This window comes from Ovis aries, chromosome 9 (genome assembly GCF_016772045.2).
Source record: "Ovis aries strain OAR_USU_Benz2616 breed Rambouillet chromosome 9, ARS-UI_Ramb_v3.0, whole genome shotgun sequence".
NCBI classification, from domain to species: domain Eukaryota; kingdom Metazoa; phylum Chordata; class Mammalia; order Artiodactyla; family Bovidae; genus Ovis; species Ovis aries.
The window spans coordinates 74,793,519-74,808,780 of NC_056062.1; the positions used below are offsets into that span (position 1 = coordinate 74,793,519).

The window sequence follows — 15,262 nt, forward strand, 5'->3', positions numbered from 1 at the left end:
GCCTCTGGCTTCCCTGAGGGATCCTGCGAGGCAGTGATGTCATCAATGCATTTTCCAGAAATGCCCCAGGTGCATCCAGAATGCCCCTCCAGCCTCTCCTATTGCTTGTAAATTCAGTTTCTTCAGAACCCCCTCCTCTCCCAACCTCTCCAAGCACCTTCTTGAATTTGAGGCATTGGTGAAGAGTGTATAGAACACAGTATCTGGTATTTAAATGGATAAGTCTGGCTTGGCAGGTTAGTAAATGAATGAATCTGGACCAACAAGAGGGTGAGCAGATGGGTAGGTGAATAAGAGCATGAACTGTCACCAAGCATGCCCTGGAATGGCACCCTCCAGAGGACAGGGATTCCCACTTATTCAAGACCCCAGCTGGATTCCCCTGACCCAACAGCATGAAATTTTTTCAAAATCCATTTAAAAAATGTGTTACTTAGAAACTAGAATATTTATGATCATGTAATCAAAGTGTGGCAAGACACTTATAAAGGTAACTCTACTATTTGGTACACACAAACATTTATACCTAGTTGCTAGGTAATACATTTTTGAAATGTTCAATATTTTATATCTACCACCTGTATTAGTGGGCCATTATTTCCCTCAGCTAAAAGCAAACTATGTTTTCTATCACCATCAATATTCTTTAACCTTGAAGGAAACTTTTAAAGAAACAGGGATGGGAGAGCTTTAAGATCCCATCCAGGGTTTCTCAACCTTACCTGTGTGATTCAAAGTCTTACCTGGGAAGACTTTTAAAAATCTCAATGTATTTTTTTTTCCTTTTTTAAAACATTTTCTTAATTTTTTTTTCTTTTGTGCATTATGTGTGTGTGGTTTGTCTTTTTTCTCTTTATGGTTTGGCATCCATGTTTTTAAAGGTTCCCAGGTGATTCCCATGTGCAACCAAGGCTTTAACCCACGTGCAGCTGAGATTAGTAAAGAGACTTACTCTGCAAACGTGTAGGCTTTATGTTCCTTGTAAAAGTCAGACATGAAATCAGCCCATGTCCTCATTCTGATCCCGCCTCTTCATGTCCCTCTTCTTTACACTTATTTCTGCCTTGGTGGTTGAGTGACTCATGGGCCGTGTCTGTGAGGATCCAAGTTCAGGTGAACTATGCTATCATTTTGTGAAAGCTGTACTTTTCACTCTTGAACGTTGGATTGAACTTCTGTGCCTTGAAGTAGTTTTAGGGACTAAGGAAAGTATAGTTGAAATAAATCCTGAGGAGTCTGCAAACCGTCCTAAGCCACAGCTGGCCCTTCCCCCAGATCACAGGAATGTTGAGAAACAGCAGCTGTATGGCCACCCTACCCTCTGTCAGTGGGCTTGCTCCCCCCATACATTTGTACTCTGTTCGTTGCCCCCAGTCAAAACCCAACGACGTGTCCCTTGGGGAGTCACTTTCTCTCCAATGCTCCCTACCATAGCAGCTTTGAAAAAGTGTTAGTCTTCAATCCTAACTAGTCTCGTTTTCTGCTTTGATTGTTTAATTTCTGGACTAGGTCATGTCACTGACTCATTTGGAAAAGCAACATGTGAGGATGCCCACCCACAAAATCTCTTTTCCCGGGCTTTGGCATTAGTGGGGTGTGAAGTAGCACACGGGAGGGCAGACGTCACCGTTCACCTTCCATGCCCATCCCCTCATCCTTCCGATGCCCACTAACCAGGTGGGGCTCAGGAGTGGGGGTTGAACCAAAAGACTTGCACACGCCAGTGGGTTGCAGTTATGTATTCAGTTTCCTACGTTCTTGAATAACACGGGCCACGCGAAGGGGGAGAGAAACACTGGAAGAGCTGCCTGGCTGGGTACATGACTTCTACTAAGTCCTAGGTTCCTACGCTTTACAAGATCATCTTCCTACAGGAAAACCGGCTCCCACAAGGATAGCAGGGGTTACAGGGGTCACAGGGGTTACAGGGGCTGCAGGGGCTACAGGGGCTGCAGGGGTTACAGGGGTTACAGGGGCTACAGGGGCTACAGGGGTTACAGGGGTTACAGGGAGACGTGCAAGGGTAGCAGGGAGACTCGATCTTGACACAACTGCCGAGCCCGTAGGAGTACGTCACGTCCTTCTCGTCCACGCACGGGGGCAAGCTGAACTCTTTGCAGATGTTCATGTAGCTGTATTTTTTCGACCCCAGGCAGTCGTATCTGTTCTCGCGCTCGGCCGACACGCACACCTTTCCGTCCTTCACTCTAACCTTGACTTGATCCGGTTCAAAGCCGCACACGTTCACCGATCCTAAAATGTTACTGCTACAGCAAGAGGACGCCAGAATTCTATTTGTTGTTCTTCTCAGTCTGGAGTTTAGGAAAAGGAAAGGGTGGGAGGGAGAAGCTCAGACGGTGGGGCTCAGACACAACCTGACAAGCAGCATTTTAACCTCTATTAAAAAAAAAAAAAAAAAAACCCAGCTGAAGTAAATACTAGTCACCGTGAGGAGTCAAACTTTACCGAAAGGTGTAAAGTGAGAAATGAGAGTCGGCCCATGGGAACCACACCCTCCCCCAGGTAAACCCTTGTTAACTATCGGTGAGTGTTTGGTCTTCCAGATCTCTCTGGAAGTTTATTTTTATTTTTACTGTTTATTTTTAATTTTCTTTTTCTTTCCAGTTTTATTGAGATAATTGACATACAGCATTATAAATTTAAGGTGTATAGCATAATGATTTGACTTAACATACATCATGAAATGATTATCTCAGTAAGTTAAGTGATTATCTATCACTTCATATAATACTGAATTAAACAGAAAGATCTTTTTCCTTGTGATGAGAACACCTAGGATTTAGTCTCTTAACTTTCATATACAACCTACAGCACTGTTAATTAATCATATTGTATATTACATGCCTAGTACTTATTTACCTTATAACTGGAAGTTTGTACCTTTCAACCACCTTTATCCAGTCCTCCCCCTTCCTCATCCCTCTAGTAACCACAAATCTGATCTCTTTTTCTGTCTAGTTGGTTTGTTGGTTGGGTTTTTCTAAAGTATAATTGACCTACAACATTCCTGGGGCACAACATAGTGATTTGATACTTTTGTCCATTACAAAATGATCAGCACTTTCTTTTGCATTTAAATCTCAACTCCTTGTCTTATTAGTTATGGAACCCTGGGCAGGCTTCTTAACCTCTCTTTGCCTCAGTTTCCTCATCTGTGAAACTGGGACAATACCAGTAACCCATTTCTAGGGGTTTCATGAGACAAATTAGTTAATGAATGAAAAGGACCTATATACCAGTGCTCTGAGCATGGTTAGCACCTTAGGCTTTTGTCTGTTGCCTGTGTGTGTGTGTGTGTGTCCCACAATGTGCCATGGAAAGTACTAAGCCATTGGAGGCATTGTTTCGTTTGACCTGCATGAGAACCCTGTCACGCAGGTGGAATTGTCACTGTTTTATAGATGGGGAGATGCTGAAGGTGGTGAGTGCAGAGCCTAGGTTCAAATCCAGTCCTGTTTAATGCCAAGGTCATGATTTTAACCATCACTTAGACTGAGCTCTCAGCATGAGGACCCAGACACTCAGTCTTGGGGGCCTGGCATCAGCCCTGCCTGCTCTGGGCCTCCTCAGGGACCACTTTCTTTCTAATTGCCTGAGCCTTCCAAAGACCACCTAATGCTCTGAAATGCTCTCCTGTTTACTCCCTAACATTAAAGAAAAAAAAAAAATCTGTATTCTAAGAGCCACTCCTGGCAAATCTTGCATCTTTGGCCTCCAAAGGGAGGTCTTGGCATGTGTGCTTTTTAGAACCTCTTCTGGTTTGAGTAGTCTGGACTCTGATTGGGTGATTAATATGAGATATATCTTTTATTCTGACTTTTTATGCTGAATTTTGTTTATACACTTGCTGCTTTTTGTTACATAAGTTACACAAGTTCACTGTAGAAAACTCAAAATGTGCTGTGCTCAGTCGCTTCAGTCATGGCCGACTCTGTGACCCCGTGGACTGCAGCCCACCCGGCTCCTCTGTCCATGGGATTCTCCAGGCAATAACACTGGAGTGGGTAGCCATTCCCTTCTCCAGGGGATCTTCCTAACCCAGGGATCGAACCTGAGTCTCATGTCTCCTAAATTGGCAGATGGGTTTTTTACCACTAGTGCCACCTGGTAAGCCCAGAAAACTCAAAGTACAAATAAACAAAGAGATGGACTATTTTTTCTTTTTTAACAGACCACAAAAGCCCTCTTGCCTTCTGCAGGAGATGGATCTGGGAGCCCGATCTACAAGCCAAAGCCAGCTCCCAGATCCATCTCCTCCTCTCGGCAATCTGAGTCTTGGGGTATAAATTCTTGTTTGCTTTGGGTTTTGCTTAGATGTCCCCCTCTTCCGCTATTCCTGTCACTCTGGCCCCCTCTCCACTGCAGCAGATGCCCGGGGCCCTCAGAACATTGCCCTGGAAGTCTTGGCTGGATCAGGTTTCTTCTTTCTTTTGCTCCTAGGTCAGGTGTGACCTGTAGGGATGTGTGGGTTTAGGAGAAATTGCAGAAGCCTCATTTTACTCATTAGATTCAGCTCTGGACTTGCAACCTGACTCCTGCCTGGCAGTGTACCATCACCCTACATGAGATTTTCCTTGGCTCTGTGAGGTTCTGGGTAAAGGGAGATGGCCTGCTTTACTGTGATCATGAGGGCGGAGGTTGGTCATGGTCAACAGGGGCAAGTCAGCCTCTTTGGTGGCTGGCAGAAGCCTCTTAGGAAAACTGGGGAAGAGCGAGTGGGCAGCGCTGTTTGCCTGCCACTCTGGGGTGTCACCTCCCCTCCCGACTGAAACTGGATTTCACCTGAAGGTATGACCACGCTCCTGAATGTGATTCTGCCCAGAGCAAAGGGGAGTGATACTGCCAGCCATCTTCACAAAGAGATGAATCAGTTTTCTGCCGAGTGATGAATAAGGTGTGAAGAGGATGACGAGAAGGCCAGTCTCTACACTGAACCAGAGGATGACTGCCCTTCCTCTAGTTACTTTTTCTCCTTAGACCACTGCCAGTAACCCGTTCAGCTTACTTGTTCCTTTCCAACACATCTTTCCCTCTTCTTTTGCCTCTTCCTGTCTCCTTGCCTTGTCTCTCCTAGTTTTGGATACTGGAGAAGTATGACTCTCAGCGGGAGCAAGGTGGCGCCACAGGTGCATCTGAACACCTGTGGCACTTGTTCAAACACAGGTGTCTGGGCCCCACCCCCGGAGTTTCTGATTCAGCTGGTCTGAGGATGGAACCAGGAATTTGCATTTCTAACAAGTTCCAGGTGATGCTGGCTGCTGGGTTCAGATAGCAGATCACTCTGACCATTGCTGACCAGGCCGTTTAAGCACGATTCCAGAACTCAGGCAAACCTGGCCTCAAGTCCCGGCTTCCCGTATCCTGAGGATCAAGAACGTTGCCCTGACTCTGTTTCATCATCTCTAAGTTGGCCAAGATGTTGCAAGAATTAAATGAAGATGATGTGCTAGGCACTTGATTTTCACTCAATAAAGGTAAGTCTCTTTATCAGTCTCCACCTTACACAGACTTCCCCGAAATATGAGGCTTTAAGGGGCCAAGCCCCAAATCCTGTGTCATTAAGCACTAAGGCTAAATAATGGGCATGCCCTTGGCCTGCAGGGGCAGCAACTCCTAATCCTGCTGCCCTGGGTGCCTGGGCCCTGAGACCTTTGGGTACAAAGAGATTGCAGTGAGAGGGGACGAGGGGCCCAGCTTGCTTCCAGCTCTGCAAGGTCACAGAGAGAAAGAGCGAGCTCTCTGCTCCGTCAGCCTGCCGCCAGCCATTAGGTAAAGCCGCAGAGCCCCTGGGTTCCTCTCTGCTGGCTTCCCACAGTGTGACTATGCCCTGATCTTTGGGTCAAAGAATGAGGTGGGTGGGGGGAGTGAAGTGATTTGCCTGAGGGCTTAAAGCCCAGGGAGGCACTGCTAAACCACAAAAAGTGCACTCTGGGGGCCGACAGTCATCAGCCTCCCCCAAGGAGGGTGATTCAGGGAGAACTTCATACTCAGAGTGTGAGGGGTAAAAGGAAATGAGAAGGCTGGTTTCAGAGTTCTCAGAAGATGATGCCTCTGACGTGGGGGGTTTTTTAAGGGAACTTCTTGAGCTGCAGGTCAGCCAAGGATACTTGGATGAGTGGACGGAAGCAGTCTCAGGATGAATTTCCAGGTACCTGCAAAGGGCCCAGCGTTGAGCCTAGGGCATTCCTAGGCGCAGCTGCAAATCAAGGTTCATTTGCCCACGAACGCTAGAGCCAGGTGTTGGAGCCACTCCAATATGAGCTATAATTAGATAATGAACTCCTAAGGGCAGGATGGCTCTTACCCAGAGGGTAAAGTGTCTGCCTGCAATGTGGGAGACCCGGGTTCAATTCCCGGGTTGGGAAGATCCCCTGGAGAAGGAAATGGCAAGCCATTCCAGTACTCTTGCCTGGAAAATTCCATGGAAGGAGGAGCCAGGTAAACTACAGTCCATGGGATTGCAAAGAGTCGCACACGACTGAGGAACTTCACTTCTAAGGGCAGGATTGAGGAGGGGCTGGCTTTGTTTCTACCATTTGCGTACAGAGGACAGGAAGCCCACGAAATGCAGGGGTGATTCAAGTGCAAACTTACATCAGGCTGGTCGCATGGTTTCTTACAAGAGAAATCAAACTCAGTAACTTCAGTCTGTCAATTCAGAAGAGGAAGGAAGGAAGGGTCAGGGAAAAGGCTAGTGCTTAGAGTACAAAAGTAATTGGGGCAGAAGAAAAGAATTTCAAAGAAGCTAATGAAATGGAAGTGCTTACTTGGGTCTCCACTATTGAAGATACTGCCAAAGTGTCTTTAGAAGTAGCTGCTCAGTAAACAATGGAAAGAATTTGGACCTTCTGTACCCAAACTAAAAATACACACTCACAATCAAATACACACCAATCAAATACACAGGAAGGCTCAAATGACTTTTGGGGGAAATTATATGGCCTGCCAAAACTTCTTGCCCATTATTAACGGAACACCCAAAGACGGAGCACACAGACTCTCACACAGAAAAACAATTCCAGTGGGGCTATAGACCAAGGCATCTTCTGCATTGGGCAAAGAAGCTTCTGGATAACATGTCCTGGCACCTAAGAGCACATGCCATACCTAACCAAACTGCTAGCTTTTGCTTTAAAGAGTAAAAGGTCACGTGCATGTTTTCTAAATTCTAAAAGCCTTGGGAAGGTTTCACACCAAAGATTGTTTTTTAAAAATCGAATCAACATGATATTTCTGAATCCATTCAGTCATGAGTTGGGAGCTGAGAGATAAGAAAAGAGGCATTTCACTGAAAAAAAAAAAAAAAAAAAAAGATTGTGGGAGTCCTCTGGGACTAGAGCTGGACCAGGCTTTAACATTTTCATTCATATTCAGAAATTTGAATATTTAGGTTTGCAGGTAACTCTAAGCTTTTCAGGACAGTGAAATGTCAAGCTGTTAGAAATAGAGCATAGGAGTTTCCCAAGGTGGTCTGAATAGGAAGAAAAGCAGTGGGGAAGAGGGCAGACCTGAGGTCATTTCTGAAATGAACTCAGGGTTACCAGTTCAGAGATCTCAGAAGACAGCAGCAGCTTCATATACTGCTGCAGGCCACAGTATGAAAAAAATTAGCGAAAAATCCAGACATCAGCAGGTAAAATATCACAAACCATAGCAAGTGTTACCTCTTATATAAACCACACTGCTGAGATTTAAGCTTGAAGTCGTGTCTACTGCAGATCATTAAGTAGAGACTCTCAGAGTAGGCAGAGGGTGCCCAGCTGGTAAAGAACTCATCTGGAGAGTCTGGAGAATAAGACAGCCTGGAGACAGACTGAGCAAACTTGGAGCAAGTATTTGAATAGTCAGAGGCACGGGGAGGTAGACACAGGCTACTCACAAGTAGCCCTTCATTCAGACCAAATATTTTTTAAAAAGGGCCCTTGCATGAAATTTATGTAACTTGATACTTGATGGGGTAAAAATTAAAACTGGTTCAGATTGAGTGTAGACGAGTTTATTTGGCGATGGTCCCATCTCAGACTATTGAAGGAAGTTCATTACTGACCTTTGGTGACCGATGACCTAGACAATAATTGTTCTATTGCCCTTTCCAGGGAATCATCACTGTCCCTGTTGTCAAGGGCTTCATTCTCTCTCTTTCTGTCTTCATCCATCCATCCATCCGTTGTCATCTTTCTTTTTCTTTTTCTTTCTTCCTCTCTCTCCCCCTCCTCTCTCCCCTTCCTTCCTTGTTCCCTTCCCTCCTTTTTCTTTCTTCCTATCTATTCATCTGTTAATATATCTGTCTCTCTATCTAATCTATCATCTAATCTATTAATCTTATCACTGGGATAAGAAGGACATTGTTTAAGGATACAAACTGGCAATGAGTAGTAAGTCCTAGAGATCTAATGCACAGTATAGTAAATGTAGACAAAAGAAACATTGTATTATAATCATCAAACTGGATAAGAGGCCAGGGCTTAATCAATCCAATCACTAAAAAGAAATATGTAACACAGTTTGTTGTTTAGACTTCAGTCGTGTCCGACTCTGTGCAGCCCACCAGGCTCCCCCGTCCCTGGGATTCTCCAGGCAAGAACACTGGAGTGGGTTGCCATTTCCTTCTCCAATGCATGAAAGTGAAAAGTGAAAGTGAAGTTGCTCAGTCGTGTCTGACCTTCAGCGACCCCATGGACCGCAGCTTTCCAGGCTCCTCCGTCCATGGGATTTTCCAGGCAAGAGTACTGGAGTGGGGTGCCATTGCCTCCTCCGTGTTTAGTCACTAAGTCCTGTCTAACTCTTTGCGACCCCATGGACTGTATCCCACCAGGCTCCTCTGTCCCTGGGATTTCCCAGGCAAGAATACTGGCGTGTGTTGCTATTTCCTTCTCCAGGGAATCTTCCCAACCCAGGGATCAAACCCTCATTTCCTGCATTGGCAGAAGGATTCTTTACCACTGAGCCACTAGGGAAGCCCCTGCGTAGCACAATAGAGATAGCTAATTATTGCTACAATGGCAATCATAATATATAAATGTATGAAATTTGCAACATTGTACACCTTAAATTCATAGATTATGTCAAATATAATTTAAAAAATCATCTATTTGTGCCATCTTTTAAAAAAATAGTAGCATATTAAGTAGTTTTTCTGCACCTTTTTTCCCTTAGTATGACAATACTTAAAATGCTTCATCAGTTCTTTTTACAGCTACATATTATCCCGATGCATGAATGTACCATAATTTGTTTAACCAGGTGACAATGCTTTCAACTATTTTTTCTATCATAGTTACAGACTAAATGGCATAAGTAGACAGAAAAAGAAAGTTTTCTCAGGCGAAAAATAAAATGTGATGAAAACCAAAAAAACTTGTAAAGTGAATTTAAAATTATCCAGTTCAATTAAAACCTTTTCAACTGTATTCTGAACACTGTGGCTTCAGTTCTGTCATCTCTTTACACAATCTTTACTATAGTTGAAGGGGGAGGCAGACAATAAGCCCAATACCAGATGAATTTGAAGTCATCAAGAGTTGGAGAATAGGAGAAAGGATTTCCTACAAAACCAAATAAATGCCTCTATTGTTCAATTTGCTCCCCTGCTCTTAAAGCCTCTGGCAAACGTTTGACTTGATCAATTATTATTACTTCTCCCATAGTCATTTCTGTAAGCCGAAATACACTCAAATCACTTTACTCATAACCAGAAAAAATGTTTCGTTTGCTGCTCCCAATAGCTTTTTAATGACACCCCCGTTTCTTTCCCCCACTGAAGCCACATTATTTATCACGTTGGCACTCCTGCCATAAGCCGAGAACAACCTTGCCAATCGACATCATTACACTGTCTTTGGAGAATCTTACAGTCCCCATTATGGACCCGTTTCCTCTTCTTTCCTTAAATCTTTTCTGTGTCACCAGAGTCATTATCTTGAACCCGGTTCATCTTTGTTCGCCTATCGATTGTCACCCTCTCCTCCCTGATTCCACCCTAGGAGGCTAATGCACCAACTATAAAGCCCTGAAGGTGCTGTCTTACTTGGCAAGCTCTCTCTTCTCATCCTCTATCGCTCTAATGGCTTTCCTCTCCAGACTCCTGAGAGACGGGCGAAGACAGTAAAGCTTCACGTCACACAGGCAGCACGGGTAGAGGTCGCACAGGCCGCAGGAGCGCGGCCGCTTGGCGTAGCACAGGCAGTAGGGGTAGGGGTGCAGGTCGCAGCAGCAGTAGGGGTGCACGTACAGGTCGCAGAGGCACCGCGCGCTGAGCTCGTCAATGCATCGCAGCTGCCTCAGCTCTCTGTCCACCTTCTTGATGTCCCTCCTCACACTGTCCAAAAGACAACTCAGTGCAGCCATCACAGTCACACCTTATTGTTCTGTGAGTACCTTTGGGAAATGGCACTCAGGGGGGAAAAAATTGTTCTAAGCTCTTCTCAGAGGTTTCTTTTAAAAATAAATCAGGCACACATGGTTCACTTACTTTATAAAGCTTGGGTTCTATGACCTCACTACCCTCTTAAGTATGTCATAGTCTTTTGGTTACCATGAGAACTGTACCCAGCCAAGGTCTCCGGAGGGCCTCCTTAGAGTTACAGAGCTACTCTCAGAACCACCCTGATGTTAAGATTTCATTCACCTTGAAGTGGGATGGGACCCCCCCCCCCCCCCCAGTCATCACAGTTCCTTAGGGTTTATTGGGCTAAATCGTGCTGCTCTTGACTTGTGTGTGTCCTGTGGATTAGCCACCGCAATGAAGACCGTAGTGTGCAGGGTAGAAGGAGCTGCCTGGCTCCTTCCTTCAGGACCTTCTCACTCCAGCCTCAACATCTAGCCTTGCCCCTTTTACTCTAGGACTCATTCTGGCTTCTATTCCTTTATAGGTAGAATATTAAGAGCTCCCCAGGGGTTCTCCTTACCAAGCTAACCTTGAGTCAGCCTTTGTCCTTGACCTTCTGAGCCTCCCGTATCTGGGTCCTGCCCATTCTTTATCAGCTGGCATCCTGGCTATCCTAGGACCTCAGTTCTCCTGTGACCAGGGTCCTGCTCTTAAGCTCCCATCTCTCAAAGCTCAGAGTCTTGTCCTTGTCACCACTTCACAGCAACTATGCCTCTGGTCCTACATCCAAGCTGCCAGATGCCCTATTCCCAAGTGCTTCCCAAGTGTTGGTCCTTGATACTCAGAGCCAACTGCCCGAAGTTGCCTGAGACCCTGACTTGGGCCAGTTTCCTGTGTACTTAGCTGGGTCAACACATTGGACCTGGGGCTCAACCCTCAGCCTTGGCTTGGTTGCTTCTGCTCCTCTGGGCCATTCCCCTCAAAGTGCTCTCCGCCTCTCAAATTCCCTTTTAGTGGACCAAGGCATAGGGTACTTGAGGACTAGTGGTTGGAGGTGGCTTTGGAGAGGGAGACAAGGGCCAGGTTTAAAGGGACTTGTGGCCAGTTAGGGCATTTGAACTTTATTTTGAGCGCAGTGTAGACTCCCTGGGTTTCCTTTCTGTTGAGAGAAATTGGCAGGTAAGAAGATGGAGCATGAGGGGGGAACAGTAGCAATGTCTTCTGCTGGAAGGCAGGAGACAAATTCAGGGCTGGGGACCGTGGCCACAGGAGCGGCAGGAAGGAAGCCAATGGGCCGTCTTCCTCTACCCTCCCACGTCCGCTCAGGCCCTACCAAATCCACTCTCCACGTTGTAGCCAGAGTGCTGTTCATACATAAATCTATTACCCTTTGACTCTACCCTCCCCTCAAAGTCTTCAGACTCTTCTCTGTCCTCAGGAGAAGGCCCAGCATCCTCACAAGGTGGTGAACGGTAGGGCCTCTGCCTACCTCTCCAGGCTCTTCTGTTATCATTACCCCTGCATGAGCCGCAAAGGCTTCCTTGAAGTCTCTCTCATTCCACCTCCTGGACAGTGTTGTCTGCTTAGAAGTTGAACGCCCCACCCCAGCCCTTGATCTAGTTAACTCCTAAGGCATTCTCTAGCTCTTCTCTTAAATGTCCTTCCTTCAAGGGCTTCCCTGTTCCCCAGAGTATATGCTAAACAGTCCACATATGTCTTTCATAACATTGTTTGTCTGTTTCCCCAACTGGACTGTAAGCTCCGTGAGGGCAGGGACCAATTATTTTTGCTCACCATTAGATCCTCAACACGATGTCTGGCACAGAATAGGAGGTTAAAATTGATTCACCAAATGAGTAAAATTAAATAGCATTTAGTGAACAGAATGAGGAGAGAGTGAGGGAGGTGTAATGACTCGTAAGTTTCTAGCTTGACCGAGTCGTGGTGCCATTGACTGAGATAAGAAACACGGGAAGAAGAGTGAGCTTGCAGGACATGCTGAGTTTGAGGCGCTGGTGACAATTTTAAGGTAGAAGTGTGGAGTGCCGTGTGGGTAAGTGGGTCTGGAACTTGAGAGAAAGCTGGGTCAGAGATATAAAATTCAGGATCTTGAGCGGGCTAGATCACTCAAGAGGAGAAATAGATTGAAGACATGAAGAGGACTAAAGCAGACTCCTGAAGAACAATAATAAGAAATGAGAGAATTAAAGGAGCTCATGAAAGTCTCATAGAAGAAATACGAGAAGAAAGAATTCCCACTGCCAAAGTCCTTTGTGTATCACTACACCAAGTCCAGTGGTCCCCAGTCTTGACCTAGGAACTCCCTTTCTGTAGAGATGAAGCATTTTAGTAAAGAAAGCAAATTTCCCTGAAGATATTAGAATGAGGGAGGCTGGAGTCAGAGACACATGAGATGAGTTATAAAAAACAAAGAGGGGTAGTACTCCTCTGTGGACAAATGGTGAAGTCTTTCAAGAGTGATTCCATCCAATTCTGAAGGTAGACTCTGTCAATAGGAATGTGGCCTGTTCTCTTCCTGAGGGTTCATTGTGGAACTGTTCAGGTTTCTCTAGTTCCAAGGGATGGACTTGGAACTTTTATAGCACCACAAATTCCATCCCTTAGCAAATGTCAGCAAAGGTCAAAACAAGCAAGCTCTCAGTTTTTAATTCATAAATATATAGGTTCAGGAATTTAAGCATGCACACATCTGTATTATACATGACACATTATGAAGATAGTTATAGCTTTATTTTAACTAGGATTGCCCCATGATTCCATCCTCCTAGTAACTGCACTCTTTATCGTGATGCATATTCTTGACATCATTTCAAGTGACTTAACAAAGGTAGTGACCCCTTAAAAGATCAGAGGGAAATGTGATCTATTCATGTCAGAGGGCAATATAGAATTCATTAGAACCTGCAGAAACCCACAGGAACAATCTAGAGTCACAGGTCCCTGCAGCATAAACACAAGAAAATTCCTTAGATGTTTGTACAATGGAGATGAGAGGCTTTCCTTATATAGGACCATGTCTGGGGAAGCTTCCGCCACTTTGGCTGGTGTCCAGATTGAACCTTCTATGGGATGGAGGGCAAGTGGATGCTTGGTCCCCAGTATTGATAGAACTATGTGCCCAAAGGGGTCTCCTCTGTCTCTTTCACTGGGTGCGACAGCTAAGTCATTTATTAGGCCAATGGCACAAAAATATTCCTCGAGCAGTTATTGGTGCTTAAACATCAGGTTCAAAGTCACCCTCAAGGATTAAGTGTGGTCATATCGCGGTAGTGGAATTAAAGATGGTTTAAAAAATTCTCTTCCTAGACTTTTCTGTCATTTCTTAGTTTCTTCCACAAGAATATCACCAATTTTGTAATGAAACGATTTCTGATAGTATGCTGTCTGCCACACTATCAGCTTTGCCCTGAATTGCTAAGCCCACCTCCAGTCTCTTCTGCTATAATCCAGGTGGGCTCCAGGGCCATCTCTCTGAGCAGATTTGCCACTGGGTCTTCCTGTAAGGGACATCTAATACTTTTCCTACCCATCATCCATGGCATCCTCTCCTGATAAAATAACTCTCTCTTCTCCTCCCCTGCCCTCTGCCATTCAGTTCCGTTCACTTCAGTCGCTCAGTTGTGTCTGACTCTTTGCGACCCTATGAATTGTAGCACGCCAGGCCTCCCTGTCCATCACCAACGCCCGGAGTTCACCCAAACTCATGTCCATCGAGTCGGTGTGATACCATCCAGCCATCTCATCCTCTGTCGTCCCCTTCTCCTCCTGCCCCCAATCCCTCCCAGCATCAGAGTCCCTTCCAATGAGTCAGCTCTTCACATGAGGTGGCCAAAGTATTGGACTTTCAGCTTCAGCATCAGTCCTTCCGAAGAACACCCAGGACTGATCTCCTTTAGAATGGGATGGTTGGATCTCCTTGCAGTCCAAGGGACTCTCAAGAGTCTTCTCCAACATCACAGTTCAAGAGCATCAATTCTTCGGTGCTCAGCTTTCTTCACAGTCCAACTCTCACATCCATATATGACCACTGGAAAACCATAGCCTTGGCTAGACAGACCTTTGTTTGTGAAGTAATGTCTCTGCTTTTGAATATGCTATCTAGGTTGGTCATAACTTTCCTTCCAAGGAGTGAGCAAGATTTAATTTCATGGCTGCAGTCACCATCTGCAGTGATTTTGGAGCCCCTCAAAATAAAGTCTGATGCTGTTTCCACTGTTTCCCCATCTATTTGCCATGAAATGATAAGACCAGATGCCATGATCTTTGTTTTCTGAATGTTGAGCTTTAAGCCAACTTTTTCACTCTCCTCTTTCACTTTCATCAAGAGGCTTTTTAGCTCCTCTTCACTTTCTGCCATAAGGGTAGTGTTATCTGCATATCTGAGGTTAGTGATATTTCTCCCGGCAATCTTGATTCCAGCTTGTGCTTCTTCCAGCGCAGCGTTTCTCATGCTGTACTCTGCATATAAGTCTGCCATTAGGTACCATCAATAATGTTGCCCAGTAAAGGGGCAGACATGTAACAAAAGCTGGCCTATCCGACTTTCCTCTGGGGATTTGATCTTTCACAGACTGAAGATGTTTGGAGCTGATTCACGTGGACAGCGTGGCACATTCGTTACGGCCTTGTTCTGTTGTTTTCAAGTTGGTTCTCTGGCTTTGCTTTGAGTCTCTGAACTCTTCCATGTCCTTCCAATATATTCCTGCTTCTCTTCAGTTACCCAGTCAGATTCAACTAAAGACCACAACTGACATGACAAGGCTGTTCCCTGGGCTTGTGCAAGAGGAACACTCCAGGCCAAACGTGTGGGCCTACCTTGGCTTCAGTGGATGTTGTCTGGCGCTAGTCTAGCTCCTCCCTGTATATTCAGAGCTAGCTGCATGAGGACAGCCA

General features: G+C 45.5%; 1 protein-coding gene and 1 long non-coding RNA gene across 6 annotated transcripts in view; one reads left to right on the forward strand and one right to left on the reverse strand.

Moving 5' to 3' along the window:
* Positions 1 to 15,262, forward strand: part of LOC121820353 (uncharacterized) — a 71,042-nt gene that overhangs the window by 38,197 nt on the left and 17,583 nt on the right. For all 5 annotated transcript variants that reach the window (XR_009595084.1, XR_009595085.1, XR_006060864.2 and 2 more), the window contains one exon: positions 4,810 to 5,495. This is a non-coding gene — a long non-coding RNA (uncharacterized LOC121820353). The remainder of the gene's footprint in view (positions 1 to 4,809; positions 5,496 to 15,262) is intronic.
* Positions 1,830 to 10,442, reverse strand: ODF1 (outer dense fiber of sperm tails 1). The gene is made up of 2 exons (XM_004011803.6): positions 10,049 to 10,442; positions 1,830 to 2,312 (listed from the first exon to the last, which is right to left on the reverse strand). Exons 1-2 carry the CDS (start codon positions 10,366 to 10,368, stop codon positions 1,853 to 1,855), a joined length of 780 nt encoding a protein of 259 aa, XP_004011852.1. The 5' UTR covers positions 10,369 to 10,442; the 3' UTR covers positions 1,830 to 1,852.

Excerpts from the sequence above, each read along its gene's own strand:
- ODF1 (XM_004011803.6), bottom strand. The coding sequence starts at position 10,368 with ATGGCTGCACTGAGTTGTCTTTTGGACAGTGTGAGGAGGGACATCAAG. Across the intron at positions 2,313-10,048 it reads GAGAAGAGAGAGCTTGCCAA|ACTGAGAAGAACAACAAATA; the intron begins GTAAGACAGCAC and ends CCTAAACTCCAG.